General features: G+C 64.2%; 1 protein-coding gene across 16 annotated transcripts in view; it reads right to left on the reverse strand.

Annotated features, from left to right (window-relative positions):
- Positions 1-17,323, reverse strand: part of TNS1 (tensin 1) — a 65,978-nt gene that overhangs the window by 46,223 nt on the left and 2,432 nt on the right. For 11 of the 16 annotated variants that reach the window (XM_075093140.1, XM_075093141.1, XM_075093150.1 and 8 more), the window contains exons 2-3: positions 15,814-15,928; positions 14,568-14,605 (exon numbers count right to left, since the gene is read on the reverse strand). In XM_075093140.1, the coding sequence (XP_074949241.1) occupies positions 14,568-14,605; positions 15,814-15,928 (153 nt within the window). Of the gene's footprint in view, positions 1-7,048; positions 7,660-7,709; positions 7,727-14,567; positions 14,606-15,813; positions 15,929-17,323 lie in introns of those variants that run through there. The other 5 variants (XM_075093145.1, XM_075093144.1, XM_075093142.1 and 2 more) reach the window with 3 other exon arrangements.

Consider the following 17,323-nt stretch of genomic DNA (forward strand, 5'->3'; position numbering starts at 1 on the left):
CGTTGGCCCAGAGATGCCAGTGGTGGCGGGAGGGTGTGACTGGGGACACTTCATCCCCTCCGAACCCTGCCATGCATGCCAGGAGCAGTGAGCCCCAGCCAGCCATCCCCTGCCCTGTCCCAGCATCGAGCCAGCGTGCCAAACCACTCAGGGGTTGGTCCCCCACCATGGCAGCATGAGGACCCCCTGCACCCCGCTCAGCCTCCACTACCCTGGGCCATAAAAAGCAGGATTTGCCCCAAGCAACCCTGTCAGAGCACCTGGATCACACCACATCCCGGTCCCCACAGGGCAATGCCCAGCGCCTGCCCCCTCCCCAGCCACCAGCACGTTCCCATCCCACCTCCCTGTTTTCTTCAGGAGTTCCGCCTTCTCCCGCTCCCTTCCCCTGCGCATTATTATTATGATTTTATTCTAATGCACAAACGCTTCCATAAAAGGCCCCTTTCCCTGCCCTGCGGCCCTGGCCCCACGCCAGCCTCCCTGGAATGTTCTCCGGCAGTGAGCCACCACGGACGGGGCCAGCAAGGGCCGCCCCGTGTCCCGCACCGTGTCCCGCACACCACCGTGCTCTTCCCCCGCAGGACACTCAACCAAGGAACCCCAGACCCCACCCAGCCCCAGCTCTCAAGGGTGATGATGGGGGGAGATGCGCAGCTCGCCCGTCCACAGGACACGGTGGTCTCACATACAGGTAGGGTCTGTGCCCTCCCTTCCTCTGCTGTTGGCACCAGGAGATTTGCAGGCTACAAATGCTCCTTCGGCTAGACAAGGGAGAAAACCAGGGAGACCATGGTTGTATTTCCCTGCCCTAGTGGATTCTCAGACATCTAATATGGGCTTGTGCTCACCCAGCACTGCTCCTCGCACCCACAGGAGGCACCAACCCCAGCTATATGGCACTCCCTCATCCCAAAAAGGCAGTTTTACAAGGACTGCAGGAACATAATGCTGTTTTCAGCTTCCATCCCTCTCAAGTTTGGCTCAAACATGCCCCAGGTTCAAGGAAAAGGGGGAAGACCCTGCCCCAGACAGCAGACCATTCCCTAGGGAAGTCAAGCTCCTGATCCAGGGGTGCAGGAGCATCCCTCCTGTCCCATGGGACCAGTGAGAGCATCACCCTGCACAGGACCACAGCAACCCCCAGGATGGCCGCCACCTTCATCCTCAGGGACCACCGCATCCCCCGGTGCAAGGAAGGGTGGGAAAGGCAGGGGGACCTGTGCACCCCTGTTTCAGGCTTCGCCTTGCTGCAGCAGACACAGCGGCCTTTCTTCTCCCCCCACCGGTGTTTGCATTCCTGCCGCCCGGCCCCCGCAGCCACGACCCCGCCACCCGGCAGCCCTGCCCAGGAATGCGAGGAACGAGGCGCAGCGGGGTCTGCCACCCACCCCGCCAGCCCCCCAAGGCCCCCCCACCCACCTGGTCCCCCAGGTCACAGCACCATCCCTCCCAGCAGCCACATGCCACGAGCCAACACTTCGAGACCCGAGTTTTGCCAAGCAGCAAAATCAGTTTCCCAGCAAATGAGGCCCCACTGCCATGAGTGGACTCTGATGTCTTGTAAAGGGTTGGTCACATCCTGCAGCCTCCCCCTGGAGAGCAGTGATGGGCTTGCTTGCTCATAGCCAGCTGTCACCATACCTAGCGAAACTCGATACCCTTGAGATATCCCAGCCCAGAAGTAAACACCTGGCAAACCCTTGGCAGCCCCTGGCCACACCACCCCAGGGCAGAGCAGCCCATGGCTGCCCTCCTCCACCGAACCCCTCTGGCTGCAGCTCAGAGACCAGCCTCTGCACCTCAGATCCCCACTGGGACTCCAGCACCAGTTCACAGCACTGAGCGAGGCTGGAGGGATGTGGACATCCAGCACGTACCCAGTGATGAGACATCCCAGACCCTTCTCCACGCCACAACCACCGCTCGCATTTGCTTCCCTCCCAAATCCTCCCTCCTCCCTCAGCAAAATAACCCCTGCAGCCACAGAGGTGCCCAGGGCCATCAACGGAGCATCCCACAGGTCGTATAGCCCCAGCCCGCAGGTTGCCAGCAGGGCTGGGGGGAGACAAACCTCCATGGAGGGCCCCTGCAATTCAGCAATGGGCTGTGTCAGTGCAGCACTGGGCACAGGGTGGGCTGGGGGAGCGCAGGGTTCCCCCCCCAGCCAGGCTGCCTGAGCCGGGTGAGCGCTGGACCACAGCCCATAGCACGGCCCACCCAGCTGCCGGTGGGCAATGCAGGCCCATCTCTGACGCATATCCCTTCCTTTGGGTGGCGTTTTTTGTTTTTCCCTTCCCCAGGAGCTCCGATAAACATTCCCGAGCCGGCCGATATCCGGGCCAGTGATCACCCTTGCAATGCCGGGAGCAGCTGCAGCACCAGCTATCCCCGGCCCATGCCCAGACCCCGGCACACCAGAGCCACCTCCCACAGCCAGGCACCAAGACACCAGCAAGCCAGCTCAGCTGGTGCGGTCAGAGCCTAAAGGGATGCCCCCAGCATCCCGGACCCACCCCACAGCAAGCCAGCATCAGGCAGGCACAGCCCTCCTGGCCCCACTACCCAGAAGGCATGTGGACCCCAGAAGAGGGGAGCAAGGCACCCTATGCCCTCCAGCCCCTAGGAAGGGGGTTCCCTGCCCAAACCACCCTGTGGGCAGGAAACGCAGTTGCCAAAGAGGATGGTGACTCAGTGGCCAGATCGGCACCCCACGGGACGATGCTGGGTAGCACGGATGCCAGCTCAGCCCACATCACCACACAGGGAACCTCATGGGGTCCCATACCAGCCCACGGGGAACCTCTTCCTCCCTAGCAAGGTCGCCTGAGCTTCGTGCCACCCATGTCCCAGATGGGCTGTGCATCATCTCCCCATGCGCCCCACAGCTCTCTGCTCACCGAGACCCTGCCTCCCACCCAGGCAAGGGGGGGTCCAAGGGACAGCCACGGGCCACAGCAAGCCCCCAGACAGCCCCAGAGCCCTTCTCCTGCTTGCCAGCCCCTCCAGCCCTGCTGCAGCCACCAAGATCTGCTGAACCCACTCTTAGCTGTGGTGTTGGGGCAGAGCAGGAGCCCCACTCTGGCACCCCATGGCAGAAGATACTTTAAGGGGACAGGGTGGGGCCACCAAGTTGGGGACATCGGGGAAGGTTTTTCCCTCTCCAGCACCCCTGTCCCACCCTTTCTGGTGGAACCAGCCACAGCATCCTTCCCCCCTGCCTGCCATAAGGGACTATAGGGTCTGGGCTCAGAGAGTGCCCCTCCAGCCACCTCCCTGCCCTGCACAGGGGTCAGGTCCCCTCTGCCCACACCACGTGCTGCCTGCTCCTGCCCTCACATTTTTCACAGCTCTGGCAAATCTCCTGTTTATGCAACAAGTCCCTGGCGGGAGGACGGCATGTTTCCATCCGCACCCGCTCCCCCCTCATCTCAGCTCCACCCTGCCCAGCACAGCCCCAGTGTGGGAGGCACGGGGAAGCCACATGGAGCCCTGGCCCCCTGGCACAGGAGTCCGGGGGAGGGGGCAGCTCCCTGAAGCCCCTTTCTGCCCCCACCAGCGCTAAGGGACCCTGCTGCTTTTGGGGTTTCTCCCCTCGGCTGGGGGCAAGCAGCAGCTGCGCTGAAGGGCCGGGAGCGGTTTGGCCGCCAGCTTGGGGTGAGTCAGGCTGGGCTGTTGCTGGGGCACAGAGGTCTCGTTGCTCCCAGGCTTTCCTCTGAGCATCCCCAGCCTGCCCCACAGCTGGGCCAGGGACTGTCACCATGCCATCCCCTCTGTGCTGGGATGCCTGGCAGTGCCTGTGCCAGAGCAGAGGCCACTGGGCTGCCCTACCCCTGCGTTGCCCATGAGATGCTAGTGGTACCCAGGGAGGGTACTGCACAGCAAAGAGCCACCACTATGCCAGGGATGTCCCCCAAGCTGGGACAGACACCATCCACCCTGTGTCCCCCCACCGGTATGTCCCCAGGGAGCCATCCTGTGGCCCATCCCTGCCAGGAAGGCGGCCGCACCACCAGGACAGAGGTCACCTGGTGTGCCCAGCCCTGCAGATCAGGGCTGAGACACCGCAGGGGACACCAGCTGTTCCACCCTGCAGCAGCCCCAGGGGCCACCACCAGCACACCTGGGACTTGCATGGCCAAGAGGGTGATGGCCCCCAGCATCCCCCAGCTGGCCAAGCCAGCAGCCCAAGCACGGGGATGGACAGGGCAGGGAAGGCAATGCACGAGGAAGCTCCAAAGGGTTGCGACGGAGGCAACGGCACCAAAATAGCCCTGGTTTCAACCCAAATAAGGGTAGGTCCCAGCTCTGGGGCGGTTTGAGCAATCAGCCCCGGGGTTGCCAAGTGCTGACTAGGGGACAGGGGAGAAGGTAGCGTCCCCAGGCCTGTTTGGGGGTCAGGAGGGGGACAGAGGCACCTCTGCACACCCAGGACAGGGGCTGGCCCGGCTCTGCCAGAGGGCGCTGGCTTGGCACAGGGCCGGCCAAGGGCAGGGATGTGCTGTGCTGTGCTCCAGTGCCTAAAAAGGCAACATCTGCAGGCAGCGGGCCTGGATCCGGCCCCGCAAGCCAGCCCCTGCCTAGCATCAGCCCCACGGCCCCAACCGTACCTGTGCTGCCCGCACCTACCCATGGGTGCTACTGCCCCACCGCAGGGACCCCACAGCCAGCCAGCCCCGAGGGAGGGCGTGGGACCCCCCGGGACCCCCCGGCCCCTCACTGGCCCCACACCGGCCCCCAGATTTGCCAGGGAGCAGCTCCCGCAGCCAGGATTGGCCCTGGGACACAGTCTGCCACAGGGGGCTCCACCAGGATTGGTCCACACACAGGTTCTTACATGGGATTGGCCAGTGCATGGATTCTTACATGGGATTGGGCAGCAACTGGATTCTCACCTGGGATTGGTCAGTGCATAGATTCTCACACGGAATTGGTCAATACACAGATTCTGATGTGGGATTGGTCAGGGCACTGATTCTCATGCAGGATTGGTCAGAGCAGTGATTCCGGCACAGGATTGGTCAGTGCACGGATTCTCACGTGGAACTGTTCAACAAATGGATTCTGACAGGGGATTGGTTGGAGCATGGGTACCTGTGTGGGACCTGCCAACACACGGGCCCATGAGCAGGCAGGTCGGCTGCCTGTGCCCCATCATGAGCCCTGTGTAGGACCCTACCCCATGGATCCCCTCCACCATGCTGATGGAGCACCAGGGAAGCTCCATCCCTCTACACAGAGACCCCACCACAGGCTCTGGGCTGCCCCATGGCATCAGGGCACCTGCCAGCACTGTGACCCACCTTGAGGGGTTGTCAAGGTGCTAAAAGTAAGCCCTGGCTGGCCTGGGGGGATCTGTGCCCCCCAGCACTGAGCTCTGGGGCTCCCCTCATGGGGGCGAGCCCCGAGCAGATGAAGACTGGGGTCAGTGCTGTGTCCCTGCCCCATGGGATAGAGCTGAATATGCTGCAGTGAAACTGAACCACTGAGCAGCAGCCCCCATCTATGGTGTTGGGGTGGGGTTGGGAACAGGGGCTGTGCTGTGGGGCTTCTCTTCTCCCTGCACCCCAACACCCAGTGGGGCAGCTCCGCTGCTGATCAGGGACTGCCAGCACTGTGACAAGATGCCCCAGGGATGGGCTGCATGAGGCCAGGCACAGGACAGTGGTGAAGCAAGCAGGAAGGTGGCCCATGACAGGGCATGGGTCTGCTCCAGCACCACCCCCGAACAAGTCAGGGTGCAAATGGACCACTCAACTTGGGACCCCAAAAGGAGGGGACACAGAGGGGCACCAGCCCTGCCCTTCCTGAAGCAGGGGCCAGTGGGATGGCTAACAGAGAGGCTCCATCAGAGAGGGTGTGAGCTGGGAGCTCGTTTTCTCCTGACCCGCTTTCCGCGGGGGTGTCGCCCCCAGGGATGGCATCAGACTCCAGGCAGGGCACACACAGCCCTCCCAGTGCCACCGTGCTGCAGGGAGAAGAGGTGCCTGCTTAGGTAACCCCAGCACCCCCAAACTAGGCACACAGCAGATGCCACCACAACACCCCCCATGAGTACCTGGGGGGTTCAGCCACCATCACCCCCCCCATCCCTGCCAGTTGCCCCCCAGCACCCACAGCGGGGTCACCGGGATCAGGCACCGCGGGAACGGAGCCGTTCTCCTTTTTTTTTTGCTTGTTTTCCCCTTAAAACCAAGAGGGCTGATGCCTCGCTCGGCCGTTTCCTCTCCCAGGAGCACAGCCCAAAAACATCTGCGCCGGGACCTGCCCTGCCGGATTTAACCCTCTGCGGGCCCGGCGGCGCCGAGGGGCCGGGGGTCCCTGCCGGGGGGGGGGGGGCGGGGGGAGCGAGGGGTGGCTCGCACCCCCCGGGGCTGCCGGGTTCCTCACCATTCATTAACCCGGGGTTTAACCATTGACGGTCCCGCAGCAGGACCGAGGAGGGGGGGTTAACCCGTGGGCTGCCAGGATGTCTCGGCCCAGGGGCTACCTCTCCTGTGTCCCCCACCCCTGGATGAGAGGCACCCGCCCGGCATCGCCACCCCGGCCGTGGGGCGGGAGCGGGGTGCCGCGGGAGGACCCCGCTTTCCCGCGCAGCCCTCGCTCCCCAGGGACAGGTTCCTGCGCATTTAGGAGGGGACGCAAACCCCAGCGCCTCTATGCATGTCCCCCCGCCGGGGCACCCTGCGGGTCACCGCCCCGCGGGGTTGGGAGGTGGGCACGGTGGGTACGGCCCCCCCGAGCCGCTCACAGTTCTCAGTCGGCAGCAAGCCGGCCCCCACCCCCTCCCCAAACCCTCCTCCCTGCGAGCACCGCGTCGCCCCCTCCAAGCCCCCCCGCACCCCGAGACCCCCCTCTGGCGACCGACAACTGAAGACCCCCCAACACGGAGGGGGCAGCACCCACCCCCCAACCACGCACCACCCCATCACCGCTCGGGTGTCACGCGTGTCCCCCACCCCCTGAAGAGATGCCACCCCCGCAGAACCCCACTCCCCCGGGGTGGGGGGGGCCTGGGGACCCCCGTACCCTCGCCGCCCGCCCGTACCTGGTTCATGACGCTCCCGAAATCCATCCGGGGTCTCTCCTGCCTACATCCGAAGGGGACGGCAGCGCAGCCTCACCTGGCCCGGGGGGCGCGGGGGGCGGCCGGAGGGCGGCCGGAGTGGCCGGGGGGGGCAGGCGGGAGCCCGGCGTCGCCCGGGCGGGCAGGCGTGAAGGCAGACTGCAGGCAGAGCCCCCCTCCCTCCCCGGGCCAAGCCTGGAGAAGGAAGGAAGGAAGGAGGGAGGGAGGAGGGAGGGGAGGGAAGGAGGGGGAGAGACCGACGGGTTTCACTCCCCGCAAGCGGGACCCCAGCGATGGAGGGGCGCAGGGGGGTCCCGCCGGACCCGGCTCCCCTCCGCACCCCCGGGGCGGCCAGGGGCTGGGGAGCCCGGGGGCGCTGGCCCCGGCCCTGGGGAGGAAGGGGGTGCCGGGCGGCTTTTTTACCGCTCCCCTCCCTCCTCTCGCTCCTTCTCCCTCTTTCTTCTCCTCTTCCCTCTCTCCCCAGCTGCACAGCGCGCTCCAAGTCCAGCCCCGCTCCGCTCCCCTCGCCTCCCCCAAAAATGCCCTTAAAGGCAACCGAGAGCCCGGCCCGGGCAGCTGGCCCTGGGCGAGGGGTGCCGGTGAGTGGGCAGACCCCCTCCAAAAAAAAATACCCCCCACACACCTCCACTGCCTCCCCCTGCACAGCGCCTCGCACCCTGTGCCGAGGGGCCACAGCAGGCAGTGGGGCGCAGCGGGGTCGGGGCCTTATCGCCCCGCGTGACGCCACCAGCGTCCCTGTGCCCTTGGCGGGGGGGTGGCAGGGACGGGGGTGTGGGGCCCTGCTTGGGGCGTTTTCTGCCTGGCACCCCCTGGAACGACTTGGTGTCCCCCCCACCACATACGGGACGGGGTGCCCAATTAACGTCCCTTAGGTGCCCCGCAGCCCCAGCGCTGGGGGGATGTGAAGATTTACCAGCCCACCCCCAATTAAAAAGCAAAGCCAAAATGCTGGAAAAGCCCCAGCTGTCCCTTGGCACATGCAGCCATGCCAGTGCCTGCTCGCTGGTCCCAAATCCAGGGTGTGCCCAGCATCCCCCTTGCCTTCCTCCCATGTCCCTTCCTCCTCCTCCTCCTCAGGGCCTCTGTGTGGTGATGGATGGACCCCTCCTCTCTGGGCCACCTCTGGGACAGCCCAGCCGCGGCCCTGCTGCAAGGGCAAGTGTTCAGTGCCAGGAGACCTGGGAGTGAAGGGGGGAAGCCCCCAGCGGTGTGGGCCAGCGGGGAGCCCGCCCAGCAGCACCCACAGAGTGACGAGCCAGCTGGGGAGGCGGCAAGCCAGGCACCCGGCCCAGTGCTGTTGACATTTTCTCGCCCAACACCTCCCCGTTCCTGTTTGCATTTCCGTCCTCAGGCCGCAGGCTCAGCCAACACGCCAGGGCTGGCCCTGGCATGGGGCAAAACCCTGGGGACCCCTCCTGCCTTGCCACCCCTCCAAAAGTCAACAGGAAGGGGTCAGTGGCGAGGGGTTCTTCCCCTGCCCTCCTCCAAAATCTCCTGTAAGATGCATCACCCCTGCAAGTGCAATCCCACTCCAGCAGACCCTGGTCAGCCCCTCCATGCCTCAGTTTCCCCAGCAGCCGGATGGTGCCGTGGGACAGGAGCACCGAGGCACACTAGCGGACCCTTCCAACAGCCGAGGACGAAGCAACAGAGCCCCGACATCCCCAAGGGGCACCTCCTCAACCCCCACCTGAGCAAGCACCAGCCCTGCTGCCCTCCCCGGCATCCAAGGGCACGGGGCTGGACCCCACAGCCACTTCTCTGGGGACAAAACCCCCCCACCAGGATCCATTCGCACCCCCAAGCAAGCCCCTCCCAGCACCACAGCCCCCAAAAACCAGGCATCTCAAAAAGAGGGGAGCGCTGTGACTGGGATGGAGGGGCAATGGAGACCCCGCACCAGGGGAGCCAGGCACAGCCCCTGGCTCGGCTCTAGCACAGACCCCTGCATGGACTCCCCCAGCCCTGGCTCCTTGGGAAGTGGCCATGGGACAGCTCCCGGGTCCTGGGAAACACCAACAGTGAAAAAAACAGGGCCAGATGGGAAAGCATCAGTGGCCAAGCAGGATGGAAGTGAGTGGATCAGCAAAGGGCACTGACAGTACGTCCCCGTCCCCAGGGTGACGGGAGCTGTCCCCTGGGAAGATAACGTGTCCCCTTTGCAGGACACAGCCAGAGAAGTCCTGACAATGTCCCTGAACTCCAGCTATGAAATACCAGCTGGTACCAGCTACCAGAGCCATCGGTAGCCATCGGGGCCAAAGCACCAGTGGGAGTGGGTCTGGTGGTTGGCCGAGTGTTCCTGTGACCCCTGAGTCCCACGGCATCCCCCCAGCAGCCCCAGAGACTGGGGGGAGAATCCCCACCTGAACCACCTCCTCCACGACCCAAAACAAGCACCCTTGAGCATCACCACCCCCGATACCAGCCGAAAAAGGGGGACCCAGATGCTGGGGTGGGGGGGTCATCTCTGGAGGTGAAAGCACATAGGGAGAAGAAATGCCAGCACAGGGTCGGTAGAACCCCTTCTTGAGCCAGACCTTTCTGCTGGTTTGGGGTCAGTGCCACCCCCGGCGGGTGCTGGGGGACCCAGAGCCCTTCCCAGGGCAGGTCCCAGAAGGGCTGACCATGGGAGATGCAAAGTGGTCCAGGAAGGGAGAAAATCAATGGGAAACAAAGCAGAGACTCACAGTGGGAGCCCATGTCCAGCCTGGATCCTGCCTCCCACCCCTGCAGGACCCTGGGAGCCTGGATATGGCCCTGGGAGCCCCTGAGGAGGGAGGCTGGTGATCGCCGCTGCTTGGCTGGCACCTCCCAGCACAGCAGGCGTGGGCAGTCTCAGCATCCCCGCTCCCCTGCTCGCCCTCCCCCCTCCCTGTACCCAGCAGCACCCAGAGGGTGCAGAGAAGAACCCCCAGCTCCTCCAAGCAGCGGAGCTGACCCCACCATCACCACCCCCGGAGCTGAGAGAGGACGAATATTTGGGCAGTGACGTAAAGAAGGGGAAAAAGGAAAGAGGGAGAAGAAAAAAACCAGAATCCCCTCCAGGACCCACTGCGTAAACATGACCTGGCATGGCACTGGGGCAGGGCTGACCCCCGCAGCCCCTCATCCCGCTACCCCAGCTGGGCCCATGCCAGGGCCAAGGACACATTCCTGCAGCATTCCTACCCCCACCCCCACCGCCCGCTCTGTTGTGGAGACCAGGGGTGTTGTGAATTAGCTGTCCTGAAGCACTGGGGCGGTGGCTTTTAACGGGGCATCAGGGACTGGGACAGGATGGGCAGCTGCCCATGTGACTGGCATGTCATCCCCTGTGCTGTGCAGGGAGGAGGCAGCAGGGCAGAGTGGCTGGGGCAGGACAGCCACATATCCCCTTAGCACGAGCCCACTGCAGCTGGGACATGGATATTCCCTCCCTGCAGCCACTGCTCCTGGCACAGCCACAGGCAGCCTGCCATGCACAGCCTCGCTGAGCACCTCCACACTACCTGGAGCCCCCAGCCATGGCATGGCTGTGGGGTGCCCATCACCATGAGTCAAGCCTGCCCAGAATGGTCCAACCACTCCCTGCCTCAGTTTACCCTCCTGGTCCTGACTTACTTTGCAGGCAAAGGGGTCCCCAGCACCAGCTGAGGGCAGGAGGCACACGTCCCCTTTGCCAGCACCACGCACCCTGGCACAAGTCCCATTACCTCCCCTCACTGCCAAGGGCCATAGGCGCTGCAGGCACCAGGAGCCATTGCTCTGGCCGGGACGCGCCTCGCTGCCCAACCCTGGCCCCACTCCAGCCTCCGGTTTAATGATGGACAAACAACCCCCCCAGGAGTCCCATCGCAGGGGGGCACTCGATAAACAAGCTAGGCCTGGCACAAGGCCAGCAGGGATGGATGGCACTGAGCTGGGAGCACACACACGTGACCACCTGCCCGTGTGCAAGCACACCTGTACACCGATGGATGTTCTCACACGCATGTGCGCTCTGCTGCAAGCTCACGCACACATCTGTGCATCTGTGAGCACACGCAATCATACACATGCATGCACACACATGATCATGCAAACACGCTTGTGTTCAGACTCACACATGCACACTCACACACACGTGTTCGCATGCATGGACACACACATACTTACACACATGGCCCAGCACCCTGGCACGGCTCCAGCACCTGCTGTCAGCTCTCTCGGGGAAGACACCAGGGGACAAGGCAGCCCCCAGATGTCTCAGCCCCATGCTATGTGTCATGCCTCAGTTTCCCCTCTTGGCACAGTCCAGCACCCCCACTCCCCCAGGACCTGTGGGCCCCGGTGTGGCATGGGGCAAGCAGGGCACACTGGAGCCCCTCCAGGCCCAGGGGCTGGCACAGACACCACTTCTCCGCCAGAGATAGCCAGCCGATTCAGCAGCCAGTTGCCGCAGCCCTTCCTGTCCACCGGCCAAACCAGCCATCCCCAGGCCAGCTCCCACCATAAGGAGAAGCATCATGCCCCGTCTTTATTCAGCCTCTCCAAGCAGCATCATGGCAAAACCCAGTCCCAGTCAGAACTACTGCATCCCAGGGGACGGGGAAGCCCCCAGAACCTCCCTGGCTCCATGATTTAGGACACGCCTGCATGGCCCCACTGCCTAGAGCACCCTCAGCCTCATCCCTCCATCCGGGTTGGGAGGGCAGTGTCACCAGCAGATCCTGGCTGTGCCACAACCGGCATGTGCCAACACATGGGTTCACCCGCGCCTAACCACTGCCACAGAAAGCACTGCACCCCACACAGTGTTGCCCACCTCTGGCTGCCCCTGGACACAGCTCTGTGACTCGGTTTCCCCACTTTTCAAAGGAAGCTACATCCCCCTGCTTTGGGCAGGCAGTTTTGGTGCAGGGAGGGAGGGAGGCTGGAGGGGTCAGATACACACCAGTGTCCATCCATCCATCTGTCCCGCTCAGAGGGAGGAAGGGAAGTTGGCTAAGCTAGGAAAAATCCCTGAGCGGAGGGGCCGTGCGAGAGAAGGGCCTTACATGGGCATGAGAATGGCGTCGTACTTCCCAGCTGATGTGTGTGCGGCTGCCCTGCCCACCCCGAGAGCCGCCCACGGGCACTGGGCACCCCGCCAGCGTCACTACCACTGCAGGGCACGGGTCCCACTGCTGTCCCCCACACTGTGCCTTGGGCAGGAGGGGACCTCGAGGGGTGCAGGTCATTGCCGAGGCGCAGGTCCTGCTGCCCTGGGACACAGCTCTGCCTACTCACTGCCTCCTCGAGGATGTGACACTCACCAGCACACCAAAACCTCCCTAGTGTCCCCACATAACACCCCAGTCCCCCCCCATATCCCCGACACACCCATGTCAGCCCTGGCACCCAACACCCATCACCCCCAGTACAACCCTTCACACCCCATCAGCCCCCTACCCACACCCCTGTCTCTCCCGTCTCCCCCACCTCCCACCATACCCAGTCCATTGGGGTCTTTAACTGGGGCTTCCCTCAAGCTGGGCCAGCAGGCAGCTGGCTGGGAGCCCAGCCGTGCTGGGGGACAGCTAGGGGGGCAGAACAAGGGGTCAGGACAGGTCCCAAGGGGGTAAATACGGGGACTATGGGGAAGATGCTGCCCTTGATGATGGTGGGACAGGCTCCAGGGCAAGGAGCCACCAGAGGTGGGGACACCAGACCTCGGCAGCATTGCTAGGGCAGGAGGAGGAAGTGTTGGGGGGTGCAGCTGCCAGCACTTTGGAGATGAGCTCATCTTCCTGCTCCAAAGTACCTTGGGGGTGCAGGGGTTAAACGTGAGGGGCTTCAGGTAGACAAGAGGCCATTTTTGTTCTGTGCCAACCCCCCTCCCCACACGCGCCCTCCCCAGAGACCCTACAATAATAAGGCGGTGTGTGAGTCAGCTGGCCGCTTGCCCAGCTGGAGGAGCCCCTCCCTGGGCGCTGGCCCAAAGGAGCTCTGCAGAAGGCCCCTGGCCCTGGCCCCATGCACGCAACCCCCCAGCAGCACACCCCTCAGTTAGCCGGCCCCACCAAGGGGACTCCAGCTTCCAGCGAGCATGGGAAAGGTGATGGAAGCTAATGAAATGCAGCCGGCCACAGGAGCAAGCCACAGGCTGCCCCTGCACACAGGCTACCCAGATGCTGAGACCCTGGTGTGACCCCCCTCAGTGCACAACCCCATATCAGACATCAGAGAATACCTACTGGGCACATACCCAGACACACACCCTTCCCGACACTCCCTCCTGCCTGGAAACCACTGGCAGATACTCCCTGCCACCGCCTGCCGTACTGCAGGCATCCCCTCACCCCACACCCCCAATCGCCTCTCCCCACAGCACACAGGCATCAAGGCAAAGCCACCTCCTCTGGCCTCAGCCCTGGGCGTCTTTGGCACAGGGTCCCTGGGGTGTCACAGGGTCCCGAGGCTGGCACAGGGACCTGGGAAAGCAGAGAGTCCCCAAGATGGCATAGGGTTCCCCAGGGTGGCACAGGGTTCCTGGGGTGGCACAGGGTCCCAAGGGTGGCACAGCCCCACCGAGCCTCACGGCCACCTCTGCCCCACCTGCTACGGGCCCAAGGTGCCAGGCACATCCCCACGGAGCCCCCACTCCTCTGACACCCCAGCTGGGGCTCAGTGCCAGGGCTGCTCCCAGTGCTTGCCCCGTGCCACCACCCACGCCGTGGCACACTGCAAAGCCCGACGCGTGCCCGGCCCCTGGCACAGGCCTCCCACCCCGGGCCTTTCCTCTCCCTCCCTGCCCGGCCGGGCATGGGCATGGGCATGGGCACGGGCACGGGCATGGGCACGTCCCAGCCTACGCTGCCTGCCCAGGGCGCGCCAGCCTCTTCCCACCCGAGATGCCAGCCCCAGAGCCGGCTGGCAGGCATGCTTCCCCAGGGATTCAGGGACGCGCAGCCTCCCCTTCCCCGGCAGCACAGCAGCAGGTACCATGCCCACCTCCAGCTCCCCGGACGACCTGGGCTGCCGTAGGGTCCCCCTCCACCAGCACGGCAGACAGACAGACGGACATCACCACGAGGCATCCTTGGCTCTGCTCCCTCCTGCCAGCGAGATCCGCCCCTGGCGGCGCTGGATATTGGGAGCGGTGCTCAGCCTGTGTGTGTGCCGCCAGCAGCACTCAGCCGTGGCGCATGGCACCCACGTGCTGCAGCACCCACCTTGGCAAAGGGCACCCTGCTCCAGGCGCCAGGGCATAGATCCCTGCCGGCCCCCTCCAAGCAGGGCTGCACCCCAAAATCCAGCCCCATACATGGACAGGCACGTGCTGTCAGGGACCAGGCAGCAGGATGGCACTGCCAGCCTCACCTGCTGGTGACACCAGTGCCACCACCACCAGCCCACAGCCACCAGCCCATCTGGGTGCCCATCGGGTGAAGTCAGCTGGCATGGACCGTTGCATCCCCCCTGAGTCCCCAGGGCCCCCACAGGCAGGGACAGGCACGCCTCAGGGCACCGGCCTTACCTTGGCTTGGCACTTGGTGTGGCAGGAGAGCTTGCAGCCTGTGGCAGGGAGAGGGGAGAGAGGGTTAGTGGGGTCCGGAGAGGGGTCGTGGCCAGGGGGCAGCCCACAGGCACCCCACATGAAGGGCAGGAAAGGGGGTGGCACCCCACACTGCAGGGCATGGAGCACCTCGGCACCGGGCACAGGCAGCCAGGACACGCACATGCGCACACGGATGCCCACGCCTTGCACACACACACTCTGTGTGGCACTAGCACGGCACAGCACTATGTGCACATGCATGCAGCACTCGGGCAGACAACCATGCGCATGAGCCACCCCCCCAGTGCCAACGTGCCAGGGAGCGTGTGCGCGTGCAAACCCCAGGACCCAGGGAATAACAGCGTGAAGGGAGGCCACGCACGGACATGTCTCATGAGGCCTCGCACATGCACTGGCATGAATGAGAGCACTGCACGGGTACTGCCAGTGCCCGTGCCCCACTCGCCCGCACGCTGCTGTTGCACGCTCACACCCATGCCCCTGCAGGCGATGGCACTTGCACACAGTCTGTGCGGGCGTCTGTTTGCCACTGCTGGGGACATGCACGTATACAGGGCACCACCACGCTACCTGGGCAGCCCTGCAAAGCCACGCGTTCCATCCCCGGGGGACATGAGGGTCTCTGCACAGCGTGACCCCAGCCACGGCCGCCCCCCGGGCCCTGTCTCCCCTTGGGGCTGTTTCCTGCGGTGCAGGAAGCCACATTGTTCCCATGGCCAGCGGCATTTCCGCCCACCACCCCTTGCACGGGGCTCGGCAGCACCACACACGTGCGAAGTGCCGCAGCACTGCCTGTGTCCCACTGGGCGCCATGGGCAGGGAGCACAGCAGGCCTGAGCACCCACCTCTGCGCAGACCTGCATGCGCGTGCATATGAGTGCAGTGACAGTTTCACACTCAATGCGTGCACATGCAGCTGACACACAGCCACATGCACCCATGCAGGTGCCTCCTCCATGGGCCACCTTCACCTCCCTGCCACCTTCCCGCTGCAAAGGCACCACACACACTCTTGCACACCCACAGGCTCCCCAGCTAACACACGCCCACACGCGCGTGTGCACACAGGTTGGCACAGGCACATGTTCCCACCTTTACATCCTTGTGCACGCAGCTGTACATGCAGGCACACACACGCATCCCCTGATGTCCTCACCCCCCAGCACACCCCCTTTCACACGCACGTTCCCGCTGCCCAGCTCACCTCGGCAGGTGCTGCCCTGGCGCGTGATGGCCTGCCGGCAGATCCCACATGCCTTCACCTTCTTGAAGCTCGTCATCTTGAAGGTGTGTGCCGGAGGGGCCTCCAGGTCCTGGGGCTGGGGGGACATGCGGCTTCGTCAGCAGGAACGAGAAGGCACGCAGGCCTGGGCATTCACCCCTGCCCTGTCTCAGTTTCCCGCTGGGCAGGGGATCATCCTCCACCCACCCCCCCATGCGAAGAAATATGTGTGTGTGTGTCCCTGCACCCCATCACCCGGGGCCGTGCCCTCTGCTGCAGGGCCGGGGCCGTGGGACGGTGGGCACGGCGTAGGGGGGACCCAGTCTCGTGCCTGGGTGGGCAGGGCCAGTGCACCCCCCCCCACTGCAGCGGCCCCTTTAAATAGTCTCTGCCGCCCCCTGGCGGTGCGCCCCGGAGGGCCGCGTGTGCGCAGGCTCGCGTACGCACTGTGCGTGCACACCCGTGAGCAGATGCACACCTGCGTGTACACGTGTCCGCACGTGTGGGAGCACGTGTGCGTGCACATACGTATGCGTGTGCACGTGCACACACGGGTGTGCACTTGCGTCTCCCTGCGTGTCGGTGCATTCGCGCGTGTGCCTGTGAATGCGTGCCTACGCACAAGTGTTTCTGCGAGCACGTGTGTGCAGGCACAAGTACGTACGCCTGCATGCACAGGGGGGTGTGAACATGCTTGTATGCACGGATGGGTGGGCAAACTTGTGTGCACATGTGAATGCACATATATAAACGTGTGCGTGCACAGACGTGTTTGCATGTACATGTGTGAATACACAGACACATGTGCAAACACACATGTAGACACCCAGGTATGTGTAGGTGCTGCCAGAAGGGTGCCCGTGCAGGGGGGTGTCTCAGTACCACACTGTGTTTTGGGGTGCACACCAGGCAGCGTGTGCTGGTGTGTCTCACAGGGTGACATGGGGGTGCAGTGCCCACTGAGCGTGAGCGGCTGTCCCCACCCTGCCTGGCACAGCCCACAGCAGGGGGAGGCCAATGCCACGAGTGCAAGCAGAGGATGGATCCAAACGTGTGCAGGTACTGGGGCACGAGTGTGCAAGTGTGTGCATGTGCTCATTAATAGAGCCGGGGGGGGCGGGGTCCTGGCACAGCTGCAGGCAGCCAGCACCCCTCCCGACCCCCTCCCCGGGCTGTTTTCAGAGGGGCGCATCCTCTGGCAGCACGCCAGCCTTGCCCACCCACCCGCCGCCAGATGAAGACGTGAGCCCCTGTAAATCCGCCTTTTCATGCCAAGACTAATGAGATTAAGCAGAGGCCCAGGAGCCCCCTCTCACCCTGGCGCCCCGCTCTCCTCCAGACTCGGCACCATGCCAGAGAGCCAGGGGAGACGTGCCAGGTACACCCCCCCAAACCCTCCCTGCCTCAGTTTCACCGGTGCATGCATGGACAGGCAGAAGGGCCACATGTGTGCACCACACGCCCGCATGTGTGCAAACACCCCAGGGGCTGT

The sequence above is a fragment of the Phalacrocorax aristotelis genome, chromosome 5, assembly GCF_949628215.1.
Source record: "Phalacrocorax aristotelis chromosome 5, bGulAri2.1, whole genome shotgun sequence".
NCBI lineage: Eukaryota > Metazoa > Chordata > Aves > Suliformes > Phalacrocoracidae > Phalacrocorax > Phalacrocorax aristotelis.